Source organism: Mycteria americana, chromosome 2 (genome assembly GCF_035582795.1).
Source record: "Mycteria americana isolate JAX WOST 10 ecotype Jacksonville Zoo and Gardens chromosome 2, USCA_MyAme_1.0, whole genome shotgun sequence".
In the NCBI taxonomy this organism is placed as follows: domain Eukaryota; kingdom Metazoa; phylum Chordata; class Aves; order Ciconiiformes; family Ciconiidae; genus Mycteria; species Mycteria americana.
Genome location: NC_134366.1, coordinates 134,978,135 through 134,993,514, shown reverse-complemented (window position 1 = coordinate 134,993,514; position 15,380 = coordinate 134,978,135). Strand labels below are relative to the sequence as shown.

Below are 15,380 nucleotides of genomic sequence, written 5' to 3'. Positions count from 1 at the left end.
CTACCACAAAATAAAACCTTAATCCAGCTTTCTAAAATGCTTGTGTATATGTATATAGGGTCAGGGGCAAGTGTCCATCTCTGAATACACCTCTGTCTTGGAGGGACTGAGGAGAGAGGCCATGACATTTGGAAAACTGATAACATTTCTCAATTGGTTTTTTTTTACTGAAGTATTGTATTCATTCAACCTAAGTTCCAGGTTACCGTGGTGGTTATATTTTCTAGCCAATTTCATAGACTGTCTCTTGCATAGAATTGGCAGCCTATTTACGGCAGTCAAATGAACTCTTTTAGAAGTCCTATTGAAGTTTCTCTTATACCTTTTTTTTTTTAATTTTTTTCAGGAAGGACTAGAGTCTGGTGACCCCGGTACAAATGATGGACGCTTTTATTTTCATCTGGGTGATGCCTTGCAGAGAATGGGAGACAAAGAGGTACGCATTTAACATGTTCTTGCTTTAAAGTCTAAACCTCTGATGGACTGCAGAATCCAGAAAAACCTTTAAGCACGGGCTCAGTGTTGAAAACATGAGTAGTCCTATTGCAGTAACAATCCAGCATATGTGTGTAGAGGTCAAGACGAGCAACAGCAAAAAATCTGCCGTTGGTTTAACAATACAATCTCTTAGCATCCCTTGCTTTAGAACTAACCTAAACTTTTGAAGCTTGCATGGGGCAGTTTGAACTGAGGGACCAAACATTTTTCAAAAATTCAATGAAGGTGTTTTTAGAGTCTGTTTTCTTCTCCTACCACTTACAACAAAGATTTTAACCAGAGTTTAAAACAAAACAGTTACATGTATATCACTGTATAGAAGTTCTCTCACACCTCTGATATAACAGTGTTTTTTAAACCTGCCTTCTTTCCCAAAGTGACCTTGAGCACCAATAAGTACGTGATAAAAAAAGACCATGTGTGGTCAGTCTGGAAGACTGAATGTGTGGGCTGAGTTACGGTATTTGTTCAGTAATTAAAGTAGCAAACAGATGAGAAAAGCAGACGTTTGTGCAACAAATCTGTTGCATGCCCAACAAAAGCGAACATATGCAACTGAAAACTGTAAGAGTTTCCAATTCGTTAATTTAAAACCAAATTTAATGTAAAAGCCAAATTGAAATGTGCCAATTAGCACTACAGCCATGGGAGGGGAGCAAAGGGCTTTTGTTGAAGGCTGTTATTAGTAATGAACTTTACTATGGGCATGAACTTACAAACAAACAAAAAAACAAACCTAAAAAACCTGTTCAGGTTCATGGATGGGAAATGTGAAAAGAATAAGAATAAAAAGGCATAGTGGAACTGCTTTTTAATACTTATCTAGTAATAGGTCTGAAATATTGATACCTAAAATACTGTAAAGAATGCTGACCTCTTGAGTATCTTGGCCCAGTAGGTAGGCAGTTCTCCAATATGAACTATAGGCAGATGGACTATAATGAAACCTATGTTAGTGATCTTTCTTAAGCCTAGTTCATCAGGTTAATTTTCTTTTTTCATAAAACATGGAATTTTTATTACAATACCTTATATATACATTGAAATGTAGTAATATCTGTATTTTTTAAGTTAGATTGCCTTCTCTGAAAGTACAATAAAATATTCTTCCAATGAAGTTTTCTGAATTTAAAAGTTCATTTACAAGTGAGAATGTCGGCCTCATTCTATATGTAAACACACACACACACGTGCACATGCACACACAGCGTCTGCTTGCGTGCGTGCTGTCTCTCTGTCTGACTCTGTCTGTCTGTCCTTCTCTCAACAGAAAACCAAAAAGGAAATCCCTATGTACTTCTATGGGATATTCTGGGTTGAATGGTTGAACCTAGAGCATCCCATTACAATGTTTGACTAAAGATACCACACAGAAGTAATTAATGTCTATCATCCCAATCGCCAGGATAATTATGTGTTAATGTTTATAGAGTGAATGGTCAAATCTGCTGTAGAAAAAGTTTTAATCAGTGACAAATGAACTTCTTGGCATAGAGAAGACTTTTAAATTTATCAGTGGGAAGTCCACTATTAAGCTAAATTTTTCTCACTGACCTTGCTAGACTTGCTGAACTTCAAGATTTAATCAAGGAAACAGATCAATATTTAAGGAACATGTGAAATTGCTATCCCTGAAGGTTTGTTGAAGGTAGATATTAATCTATTAGAGCTAAATTAGGAATTATGAATGTGGTCTTGGTAAGTGTTAGGGAAACAGTGTTGAGTATGCCTTTTCCAACTATAATTTGATAAAATGCCAAATTGACTTAAAAAAAGATAAATTGGAAATGTGGAAGGTATTATAGAACAAAGTGCTGTTCACACAGAATTTATAAACTGAGTGCATCTCAAACATTTACTTTCCTGGAAAAGAAGCTATACTGTTGTAGGTCTCCTGAATAAGTACAGTGGTCATTATTTAGTCTTTCCACTGCCAAGATCTGCATGCGAAAAGAAAGGTTTCTCATGGAAACTCAGGACTGGAAAGGATGAGCGAGGCAACCTAACCCTATTCCATGCTGTCAAAGGCAACCTCATTGCACAATTCTTCTAACAGATAAGGATTAACAGTATTATACATCGTGATTATAGCTGATGGATCTTAAAGACCAGCAACATTCATACTCATCAGACAGTGGCTGAAACAAGTAGTTTATCCCCCTTATCATTTGGGCTAACTCCAGACATTAGAAATGAATGCAGGCAGTCAGCATGAACGATCTATTGATATCCCACTGCTATTACAACTTACATCTTGGGGAACATACATTATAAATCATAATGCTTCCATTTCAGAGACTTAACCAAGATAACATCAAAATTTAAAGATATACTGTGTATTACCCAAAGGTAATACATAATTTTTTTTTTTTGACCCATACACAATTTTACAAAGCTTCTCTAGGGGAAAAAAGAGGAAAGCTAATATACGGTCTGTTGTTATTCTGTTCATCCACACTGTTTTTCTGTACTTCAGATAAATACTGTAAGGCAACATTCTATTGCAGCCTTTCCTCCATACTTCAGGAGAGTTATAAAGATCAAAGTACCACATTTTTTAAAAGCTTGAAGAAAATTTACAGACTCTCAAAAAATAATCTATGGTTACAATGTAGAGACTTATGTAAAAATCTGAAGACAAAACCACCCAAAGTAATTTCTTACCTTATATCTGAAATAAAAGATCTCTAAGATGACACCTGGAAATTTTTAGAAATAATCCATTACATGAAGAATTTCCAATAGCTTTTTGTTTTCTTGACTGACTGACTGCTAAGACTAAGTAATTCTTAGTAAGTCACACACTGTTCTCATGGCTGATTTTTATCCAAAAAAGTTGTGTTTTTCCTTCTAGTTTACTGGCTTGAAGGTAAACATAAATAATAAGCTGACATGAATTGTTTTCCTAGAGGTGTGTTTATTTGATTGTATGTTTTGCTTTCCATTAGACCCCATACATAAAATGATTATTCTTTAACTTAAGAGTTAGTACTGTGGTTTTTGTCTCAAGTCTTTTTGGTTTAGCCTTCATGTCAAATGTGGGCAGATTAATGGACAACTGTCACATGCTCATGAGTTAGAACAGGAGAAATGACTCTCTTTGAAAAACAAATAACAATTAAAATAGTTAGTCATGCAGGGAAACTGCGATACCAGACTGTTACTGGGGACAGTGTTCATCTTGTCCAGATGTCGTGGTTTAACCCCAGCCAGCAACTAAGCCCCACCCAGCCGCTCGCTCACTCCCAACCAGTGGGATGGGGGAGAGAATTGGAAGAGTAAAAGTGAGAAAACTCACGGGTTCAGATGAAGACAGTTTAATAGGTAAAAGCAAAAGCCGCACGTGCCAGCAAAGCAAAACAAGGAATTCATTCACTGCTTCCCATGGGCAGGCAGGTGTTCAGCCATCTCCAGGAAAGCAGGGCTCCATCACGCGTAACGGTTACTTGGGAAGACAAGTGCCATCACTCCGAACGTCCCCCCCCCTTCCTTCTTCTTCCCCCAGCTTTATATGCTGAGCATGACACCATATGGTATGGAACAGCCCTTTAGGTCAGTTGGGGTCAGCTGTCCCAGCTGTGTCCCCTCCCAGCTTCCTGTGCACCCCCAGCCTACTCGCTGGTGGGGTGGGGTGGGGTGAGGAGCAGAAAAGGCCTTGACCCTGTGTGAGCACTGCTCAGCAGTAACAAAAACATCCCTGTCTTATCAACCCTGTTTCCAGCACAAATCCAAAACATAGCCCCGTACAAGCTACTATGAAGAAAATTAACTCTATCCCAGCCAAAACCAGCACATCAGATTTTCCATACTCCTGCTGGAAAGAAAAGTGGAGGGTTTGTTTTTTTGAGGAGAACTTGGCAAGGATGTGGATACAGCCAGGGAAGGCGGCTAATGATGAGGTGTAGGGAGACTATTATTAACTGGAAGCACAAGGGTGAAATTATAGGCTGTTTTATGTAGAGTGAGATAAGACTAAATATCAGGTTGGGTGAAGGAGCATAAGAACCTGGTCCAAGTTGGATGAGTGACACTTAGGCAGAGGTGAATTGGATAGGTTGCAGGCTTGGGAGGGAGCGAATTTCAAGCGGTGTAGCTAGAGAGGGACTCTGCGCATGACTCTGAAGAGGGTTTTGGACGATTTCTGTTCAAGGCAGGGATTGCTGCTTGCCTCAGTGCCTCTGCTCTGGACTTCTTACCTCGTATCTCCCTACTTAGCTGTCCTGTCATATCCGGGTTTTTTTCCGTGTTGTCTAAAATATTGCAGCTGTAGCAGCAATGCTGGATAGGAGGGAGGCAGCTATATGTAGCCTTCTCTGTATATGGTTCATCACAGTGCTGCTCATGCTGGATCTTTTCTTTCCAAGCTTCCCATTTTCTTTCGTTGCAGGACCTTGTTTTGCTGCTCCAGAGTGGTAAAGCAAGTTGTGGAAAAGGAGAATAAGACAAAAAAAGGCCTGGTATTAGCCTCAGTAGGTTTCTACCATGTGAAATAAAGGGAAGGGACAAGAAAATTTAGTAGCATCAGCTCAATTCTGGTGTGGCAACAAATATTTGAAGAAACCCAAGTGCATTAGATAATTATGTAACAATTTAGATCCCTAAAGTCAGCACTGTTTTCATCATCACAGCATCTCCATTGGCAGCAGAAGGCAGTCATTGTTAATTCTTAGGTAGAGAATTGAAATAGAGAGAAAATAAGTTTGACCAAGATGCGAAACAATTGGATCTCCCAAGTCCAAGGACAGCACCTAGCTTACTGACCCATATTTGGTGAGAATGGTTGTGAGAAGATTATCCTATTTTGCTAATGCTGGATTGGACAGCTTTGGCCGACTGATCTATTTTGGGGTTGTTACCTGGGATTTTGGGGGTTTGTTTGGTTGTTTTTCCTTTAAGTGTTCATTACTACATTACGTTAGAAGAACAACCCTGGTATCCAAAGAGACAGTCTGTTACCTTACCAAAAAAGCGTAAGTTACTCTTTTTCTGTGGGAGCTTAGCTGATATGAATTTGGTTGTTAACAACTGCAATCTTTTAGGCATACAAGTGGTATGAACTTGGATACCAAAGAGGTCACTTTGCATCAGTTTGGCAGCGCTCCCTCTACAATGTCAAGGGACTGAAAGCTCAACCTTGGTGGACAGCAAGGGAAACCAGTTATACAGAACTGGTGAAGGTAAGGCAGTTTGTTTCTGCATACTTTGATTTTATTTTTTTAATAACAACTATAATCGAAGGTATTAAGCAGGGAAAATTCTAATCTGTGAAGTCTGAATCACTGCCTGTGAGTAGCAGACACCAATCTCAGACTGAGCACAAGATTTAACTAAGATACTATAAAATGAGCTCAGGCATTTTCAAAACTGAGAATGGGGATAGGATGGCTGAAATGATTAATAAATACAAGATTTGCATGGTATATGTCGTGGTTCAACCACAGCTGGCAACTAAGCCCCACCCAGCTGCTCGCTCACTCCCAGCCAGTGGGATGGGGGAGAGAATTGGAAGAGTAAAAGTGAGAAAACTCATGGGTTCAGATAAAGACAGTTTAATACATAAAGCTAAAGCTGTGCATGCAAGCAAAGCAGGACAAGGAATTCATTCACTCCTTCCCATGGGCAGGCAGGTGTTCAGCCATCTCCAGGAAAGCAGGGCTCCATCACGCATAATGGTTACTTGGGAAGACAAACGCCATCACTCCAAACGTCCTCCCCTTCCTTCTTCTTCCCCCAGCTTTATATGCTGAGCATGACACCATATGGTATGGAATAGCCCTTTGGTCAGGTGAGGTCAGCTGTCCCAGCTGTGTGTGTGTGTGTGTGTCGTCCCCCCCCCCCCCCCCAACTTCTTGTGCACCCCCAGCCTACTGACTGGCGGGGTGGGGTGAGAAGCAGAAAAGGCCTTGACCCTGTGTGAGCACTGCTCAGCAGTGACTAAAACATCCCTGTATTGTCAAGCACAAATCCAAAACATAGCCCCATCCTAGCTACTATGAAGAAAATCAACTCTATCCCAGCCAAAACCAGTACCGTAGACAACTGTAGTGTCTCAAGTGCAAGATGACAGCAAACTTTGCTAATGTCTGGGACACCCATTGTGAATTTTTAATTAGTCAGGAAATGCTGTGTTCTTCATCCCTTGTGTAATAATTGGTGACTTCTTTGGAAGCTTTTAATTGCATAAGAAATACGAGTGTGGACTCCCAGTGATGGATTAGGAAAAACTAACAACATAGAAATTAAGTTCTTTAAAGTTCTTTTTTTTATTTAATGCAAGACAAGTAGTCTGTTTATTATTAATAATAATAGTTTTTATTTCCAAAATAGCATAATTTTTATTATTTTAATTTTAATAATTTTAATCATCATTCCTAAAAAATAAATAAATAAAAAGAGAGGAAGAACCTTTTCTTTCCTGTATGTTTTAATTATTGGTATGTGTGGCAAAATTATTCTGCACAAAGAATTTAAAAACATAAATGTTTATGTGCAAGAGACAGGTTCCTTCAGAGTGATTGTTTCATTATACTTAGTTACATAACATGTTAAAAAACCTACTATGAAAGGATGATTTTACTTAAAAAAAAAAAAAAAAAAGAAAGAAATTAAAAAAGGAAGATTACTCCTTGTTATGCTTTTGATGCCAGCATAAATAGGGCTAGGAAATTTAGATTAAAGTGTGATTCTCTAGTGTAACCTCAGTCACACAAAAAAAGCAATTAGTTTTATGGACGAGTGTTTGGGAAGATTTGAAATGTGCATGTATGGAACTCATTCTTGAGGAATGTGTAGGAGTAGATACTCCGTGCCATAAAGGAGATGGAGAAACTGGGAACTTCTTATCATACTTTTGCCAAACAAAAAAGAAAGAATATATATTATTTTATTGATGGTTTAGAGCTATCTGCAGGGATGTTTTACAGTCTCTTACATGTAAACCATTCAAATTCCTGAGTCACGGAAGGTAATGGTCCCTTCACCCTTGGAGTGAGGAGACAAGTCAGCTTTGAATGATGAAAGAATTCAGTTTCCTCTTATCAAATGGCCAGGGCTGCACCTTGAAGGGATTTTTTCAGATGCATCAGACCATATGTGGAGGTCTCGGTTTGGATCAGCATCTTGCGTGGCTCCTAGAAGAGCCATTCAGAAGACCAACGAGGATAGAAATTCACCCCTGACCTCCACAGCGCAACTGCCTCTCTGAAATCCACTCATACCTCTTCAATCCAATCATTGTGCGGTATTTTTTTTAGCTGTTTTATTAGCAATATGTCACTGAATCTGGACTAAATTGTGGCTGCTAATTTACTTACATAGGTATCATAATTTGGGAGTGGTAAGATTTACATTCTTCAAGATAACATTCACAGTTGAAAGTGTAAACCCAAAATATAAGCTAAACGCATCAGGGAAAATATTTTTATTGTTGTGTTTCTCCCATAACTCAAGAAAGTACTTGAAGTCTTGAAAGAAAGCAAGCTTGATTCTAATAACATACAACACTGCAAGCAAAATTTGAAGTAGTATTCTCCAGAAAGTGGCAAAAAAAAAATCACTGAAGACATTGGTTTTATTAATTTCTGAAATATTCCAACTTCTGTACATGTTTTAGTTAAAAAAACATTATTTCCCCATTCCACAGAGCAAAAACCAATCAGCAGTTATTTCTTATTGCTTCATCTCGTTACATTCCTCTTACATCTGTAGGGGATGTGTGGGAAATGCTACCAAATCCCAAAGATAGAATTTGACAGGGAAAACTGCTGGATGAAGGGCAAAGCACTAGAGGCCCTGACCCTCTCTCCCTGTGTTTCACCACTTGTTGTTAAATGTGAACAGGCTATTTTCAATATCTTGGTAGCTTAACAATGCTAACTGAGGATTTATGTGTGGCTGAGACAGTGCTAAAGCCAGACTGGCAGCTCTTTTTGGTTCATTCCCCTAACCAGCACAGCTGTGGTCAGTAGCATCTTATAGCACAGACCTGGCTTGATTTCATTATAAAGGGTCATGTGGTTTCTTGGGACTGGAGATGGAGATGTTAATTTTGACAGTGCTTTGCTTTTTCCACAGAAAACCTGAAGAGAAAAATTGTCTTTTTTTCGGTATGCCCAGTTTAATAAATTCCTTCTGAGGGGTGTTCAGCTCACCTGACTGTAGCCATACAGACAGGAGGCATATTGTCCATGCTAGTAGTTTAGTTTACAGGTCAAAAAAAGAGGTATTTCCAGAGGATGATTAATTTTTACTATGTTAAATAACTATCTAAGGATTGCATGTCTCCCTTTCGGGTGTTAACTTTCCTTCTTAGCTTTACTAAAGAAAGAAGCCTAGATGACTAATTTCGTCCTGATGTTTAACTGCCTGATGGGTGAGATTAAAGACAATCTCATACTTTATTTACTTCACTATAACCTACTTGCCTGGATGTCTTAAGGAAGAGGGGAGTTTTAGTTTCTTTAAAAAGGAAAAAAAAAAAAAAAAGCCTGAGAATATCTCAATAACACTTAACAGGACGTCTGTCATGGTGGGTGGTAAATGCTGGTTAGTGCTACTGTGCTGAAGGGAGGTGGATCTTTGCATCTCTTTAGCTGCTGCCCATTAATGCTTACGTTTTTTGTAGTTTCCTTGGAAGAATAGGAAGGGACACCTGATTTCTGAGGGAGCAGAAAACATAAGCCTTTAAATTAGGACGAGTGTGTCAAGTGATTTACGTAGAAATGTTCTGTTAATGTTTCTGATCTACAGTATTTCAGGCCTTTGGATTTGGAGATTCAAGAAACTCTTTCTTTCTTTCTTGTTTGAGCTCAGCTAAAAGGAAACCTTACTTTTATCTTTGAAAACCTGTCCTCCTCCCTTGGGGCAATTAGCTTTCCTTGGACGGTCTTTCTGAGTCATTGTGTCATTCTCAGGTACCTTTTGTAGAACCTCAGTATAGCATTATTTTTCTATTCTGGCACTCGTTTAAAAAAATAATAAAAGAGATAAAATGCTATTGGATCCTAGAGACTTTTCACTAGTCTGAAACTAATACATAGGTAATGACCAAGGTAACTTTGTCCTTTCCTCATGTTGTGTCCGTTGACTTTTGGAAAGGACCCAGAGGATGCTTTGCCAATAATGTACTACAGTGAATAGCTGATTGATTAAAGTAGATCTTGTATTGATAGTTTTCTCTGATGGCTTAGATTTTATTAATTAAAAGTTTAAAGTGCAGCAAGAAAAGCACAGAAAGAGAATGAAAGTACTGGCAACAGCACATATCCATAACGTTTTCTGTAGAGTGACAGCTAGGGCTTAATGGTTTAGCTAATAATAGATAAACATTCATATTTAATGGAGAAATTAAATTGAAATATGCTTTTAAAGTGTGCCTGGATGCTTTAAAGGGGAGCCTTGTGTTGAAAAGAGCAGAGATGATGTGTGCACATGCTGATGTTCAAGCACTCTGAGTGACCAAATGGGTGCAAGGAATCTATTTTGAAAGGTTTAAAATATTGCCCCTTACTTGGAGGTCATCAGCATTCCCCAGCAGAGACACGGTAACTGATCGTGAATACTCTCCTACTCTGTTTCAGTAACAAAGTGAAACAGATTGAAGTCTTCACCATGATTTTATTTTATAGTCCAATGGATTAAAATGGACATGTGGTCAGTAGTTATGCCTCACTATGAGGGGTAGTAACCTCTTAATCTCCGCCTGTGTCGTTTATGACCATGCATTTGAAAGGGTTTGACAGCACAGAGTAAGGATTATTTTAATATAGCAGTCACACATAAAAATAAACCAATATTAAGAAATCTCTATTTAAACATAGTAATGTCTTTGCCAATAAAATCTACACTATTGCCAGATGTAAAGCAACTGTAAACTTCCATTATTGTTAGGAACTGTATTTAAAACGCCATATGGAGGTTTACAGGAATCAGCTGCTAGGAAACAAGTACATATGCTCCCAATGCTGTTTGCCACCTGATTCTTCATTTGAAATCAGGATATTGCATCAAATATAATATGAACGGGTTGCTCTAACCTGAGGCTTGAATCCCTACATATTATGGAGCATAAGCATATTTAACTTTTTTCTGTAGATACCAGCTCTTGGATCAAGAGCCGGAAGTCCAAGTCCTGGACTTAGTCATTATGTTTTAATGGTGTTATGCGTCCTTACCATTCAAGGTATGCCTAAGAGTCTGTAAAATCAGGGAGATCAAGGCTGAGCTGTGTTCGAACTCCTGTAACTCTCTGCTTCCTTTCTACCTAGGAGTTGCCTATTAACTCATAGTAAAGCACTGTCAGTGTCTTTTATAGATGGGGTCCAGGTTTTCAGGAGTATAGAGATGCCATTGATTTCAGCGCAAGTTATGTCTAAAACCAATGAGGAGCTAGTTCAAAATCAATGATAGGCATTCAATTCACTTCATATCCAGCATGCTAGGGAAGGAGTCTTAAAAGGCAAGGGCAAACACGCACCTTTGGAGGTTAACTTTCAGCCTGTGGCACTTGTGAAGGATTAGAGGTGACAAAGCAGCTCTTGCCTGCAGCTCCTTAGACCACCAGTGCTCTTCATGCATCATCTTGTCTGCATGGGTGAATGCTCCCTCGTACCTTTTTTCAGATGAGGGAGTAGGAGGAGTTTGAAGAAACAGAGAAGCACTTGTAATATCTTTTAAAGTTTTCCAGTTTTGTTAATCTGTATCTCTTTAATTTGAAGCCTGTGTAAATGTAAGATACTCTTTTCTTTCCTTTCTCCAGCCAGTGCAAAATCAGGTACTCAAGCTGGTATTTCCTTTTGTAGATATGGTAGCGCTGCATCAGTACCAGCACTGTTCCCATATTCATCTCTGATCAGGTGGAAATTTTCAGTCTTGTTTTGTACTCTGCATTTTGGAAAAGTCAGTTTTCCAAAGATTCTAAGAAACATTTCTACTTAATGTTAACTGTTAAACAAGTGTTATGGAAACCCATCAGTGGGAGAGAATAAGGTGAATGCACCAGGAAAAATGCTAAGTGCTCTTCCCCTTTACTGATGGATGAGACAGAAAACAATTTGCTAGGAAGAAGAAGAGAGTACTGTAATAACAGAATTGCAATCCTAATTTTCATAGGTCTTAGCCTACCTAAAAATGTTTTAGTGGGAGAAAGTCGCTATATTATAGACAGCATGTTCTAGCCATGGCTTGCTGAGCCTTTTATGATGTATCAACATACAACCTATTTTGTGTGATCAGCTTGTCTTTTAATTGAAAAAAACTCAAGTGGAAAATGCAACTGTTTAATTTAAATGAGGAAGGCTAATAACCATATGAAGTTTTAAGGCTAAAAAGGAGCAGTTATATCACCTATTCTCACGGATTTTTGAGTTTTACTCAGCTTTACACATCATATAAAGAGGTAGTGTGGGAACACACCTTAGCCTATTTTCAGTATGAAATTGATTGAAAATGTCTTCCAGAAATGCTTTGTTCAAGAGCACAAAGGAAAAATGAAAACTATTCACTCAAAATAAGGTTTAGCGAGTAAAGTAAGCAGCTGGGAAATGGAAGGCACTTTTATCCAGGTCCATTGTTACGCTGTGGGTTTTTCATTTATATTGCTATAACATTAAAATGACTTATTGGTAGAATAAAAGGTTTTCTGATCTATCAGCTTTTTACAAATATAATGTCCTAAGGTAGCAGAGAACAGAATTTTTAATTCTACAATCTTGTGGTTTTGGTATGTATGAAGTACAAGCAGCTTACACATTTTTAATGGTTGTGTCCATAAATCATCACCTGGCATTTCAAGTCGTATTTGATCTTTTTCAATAACATCAGCGTATGCAAGTGAACCTTTGCAAACCTTTTTGAAGGTTTAAATCATAACTGTCAACTTAAGTGGCCTGTTTACATTTGTACTCTTTGAACCGTGATGCCTGGAGTTCCAGGTTATGCGAGTGGTTTTCTAGTCGCAGGAGTGCTTCTAGGTAACGTGTGCTGTCTTTAAGAAGATCAATACTCTTGCTAGTTTGCAATACAAAATGATCTGTTAAAGAGCCCTTAGGCTATTCAAAAAGCAAGTCAGAATGAGGCCTAGTCTGCAAAGAGGCTGAGGATTATTGAAATTTTATGATCCCAATGTAATTGAATCTGAGGAATGCTGTGAAAGTTGTTTTTCCTGGCTTAACTATCAGAAGGGAATTGAATGTAAAGAAACTTGATAATGATGATGAACGCTTTTTTTAGTGCTTTGAAATTAAAAAAAAGTTAATAGTGGCAGGGAAAAAATAAAAACAGTACTAAAGCCAAATGCAGTGAGTTCTCAGTGCAGTAACATGGCTCTCTACACAGTCCTTAGAAAAAAATTGGAAGCTCATTCGGGATGAGGGGCTTGCTGTGATGGACAAAAAAAGAAGCCTCTTCCTTCCTGAAGATGAGAATCTACGAGAAAAAGGAGACTGGAGCCAGTTTACCTTATGGCAACAAGGTAAAACATTTTGTATTTCTTCTCTTTCCCCAATTTCACTTTCTCAGATTAATATAGTGTAATAAGGAGTAGCAACACAGTTTTTTCCAGAACCGTTTTTGTAATCACTGAATCTGCAGAAGAAGGGAGCTAATAAAATAGCGTCTGGGACCTCTGCGACAGTGAACAAGAGTCCTTTATTCTAAACCATGTTGTCCCCAATCACTTCTAAGAATCCCTGGAGGGTAACACTCCTCTTCTGGCAAGGCTGCCAACATTTTGCATGGTAATGCATAGTACAGATCAGCCTGAGGGAAGACAGGAACGTGGGAGAAGGTGCATCCTCAATATTGTGTTGTCAGCTACGCGAGATCTATCATTCAGAAATGGTATGAGCAAAAGTATATGAGCCTTGATAAGCCTGCTGCCCTGTCCCTGAGCTCTGCAGTGGGAGGCCCAACTATTAGAATGACCTTAAATTCTTATATGACTCTGCATATGAAAGAGTACTGTAAAATAAAATATTAAAAGCAACTTATATTAAAATATAATCTGGTGTTGAAATGGTATGATGTTGGTGGGATTTTTCATCTTTTTTCTATGCAGCCTCATTAATGATTATGCTTTTAGAATCATGTTTAAAAAATGGTAGAAAGCCTTCTCTTCACAAATAATTTAAAAGCAAAGATGTTGCAGGCTGCTCTGCTATTACAATGTGTTAATACTTCTGTTTCATAATCTGTAAAATGAGAATAATAGTATTTACCTGTCTTTCAGTGTCAGCTCTTTGACAGCTTTGTTGCTCTTCTGCAAAGCAGAAACCAAGGAAATGTTCATTCATTGCTCTTACCAATGCTCTCTCCATTATTTTCACTAGGAAGAAAAAATGAGAATGCTTGTAAAAGTGTTCCGAAAACATGCGCTTTATTGGAAAGATTCCCAGAAGCTACTGGCTGCAGAAGAGGGCAGGTACCTGGCAATTTTCTTCATCTTTGCAAATTCCTAATGCTGGGAGCAGGTGATTTTGAGGAATGTGTATAGAGGGATGCATGACCTTAGTATATTTAATGATGCCTCAAGCACACAATGAAGTTAATAGTAAAAATATGCCCAATTTTAGCCCTCAGCAAATACAAGGTGAAATATGTTAGCTGAAGCCTTTCTAGGGACTCTTTAGTTGAGCCATTTTACCTTGTGATTCCTGGGAGCTCGTGGTAGGTAAGCAGTTATTTGCCATGGGTCAACCAATAAGTAATGACTTACTAAACCTCAGCCCTAATTGACCTGGTCTGACTCATGGCTAACCCTGCTTTGAGCAGGAGGTTGGATTAGGTCATTTCTAACCTGGATTTTTTTTTTTTGGTCTGAACCTAACTTTACAAGACTAATTCAGTGAGCCAGATTCTCACTGTGATAAACTTCACCCATCTACCCAAGCCTGGCTGCATTAGACAGAAGGAGAATCACCTCATGGAAGCCAAACAGTAGTACTGCTGTCACATGCTTCTTTCCTAAAGGTAAAGGAAGGAAATTTTATATCCATGAGCTGTGGCCTTGTGTGCCAACAAAGTTTGTTTCCAGTGCCTGGTCTACAATGACTACTCGGCTACAAATTAGCCTCATTAAATCATGCAGTAAACCTATATGGTGTGGATCAATACACATGCAGCTGAATGAATGGCCCAACACAGATATCATGTGATTCCATAGGACAGAATTTTTCATTATTCTTTTTTTTTTTCCCAAGTTACCATATTTTATCTGTAATGACTACATGAGAATAACCTTCATGTTGCAAAATTAAGGATGCAAAAGTTGGAAAATACAGTGCTAGCATAATCCTAATTCAGAGCCTTGAGAGTAGGTGTTCAGCTTTTTCACCAGACTGTTGCTTTTGATGTGCAGAAGCACACTAGATGGCTACTGCTGTGGGAATGAACAAGGCTATTGTTTCACTGATTTGTTGCAAAGGCTGGTTGCAGTGAATATAACTGATAAGAGAGGTCATCATGTTCAGTGTGGCTAACAGCAAGAAAACTGCTTTCTGTGGCATCCATAGCCAAAATGGATCTATCCCAGAGAACAAATTCTCTTTGAGAGCTACTATTTTGTTCAGCATTTTTTGACACCCCACGTGTTATCACCAGGATATGGTTTGCGGAAACATTGTTTATTCACAGCTATAGCTGTAGTCATGTGTTTTGAACATATAAAATGTAAAATAATCTGAAAAATGGTGGTCTAGGAGTCTTAAGTTTTACATCCAATATTAGGGGATGCCTAGGATAATTTTTGTTCTTATGCTAGCCATGCCTCAGATTCTTACTGGTAAATTAAATTTAAAATATCACCTAATCTCTATTCACGTACTGAAGCACTTGGAAGCAATGGGAACAAATGCAATCAGGAAATTAGGAATTCTGTGGTAGATAGA

General features: G+C 38.4%; 1 protein-coding gene across 6 annotated transcripts in view; it reads left to right on the top strand.

The window, feature by feature from the left end:
* The window catches only part of ASPH (aspartate beta-hydroxylase), a 121,626-nt gene that overhangs the window by 93,268 nt on the left and 12,978 nt on the right, over positions 1-15,380 (top strand). For all 6 annotated transcript variants that reach the window (XM_075494718.1, XM_075494716.1, XM_075494717.1 and 3 more), the window contains 4 exons: positions 347-436; positions 5,538-5,675; positions 12,832-12,967; positions 13,824-13,915. In XM_075494718.1, the coding sequence (XP_075350833.1) occupies positions 347-436; positions 5,538-5,675; positions 12,832-12,967; positions 13,824-13,915 (456 nt within the window). The remainder of the gene's footprint in view (positions 1-346; positions 437-5,537; positions 5,676-12,831; positions 12,968-13,823; positions 13,916-15,380) is intronic.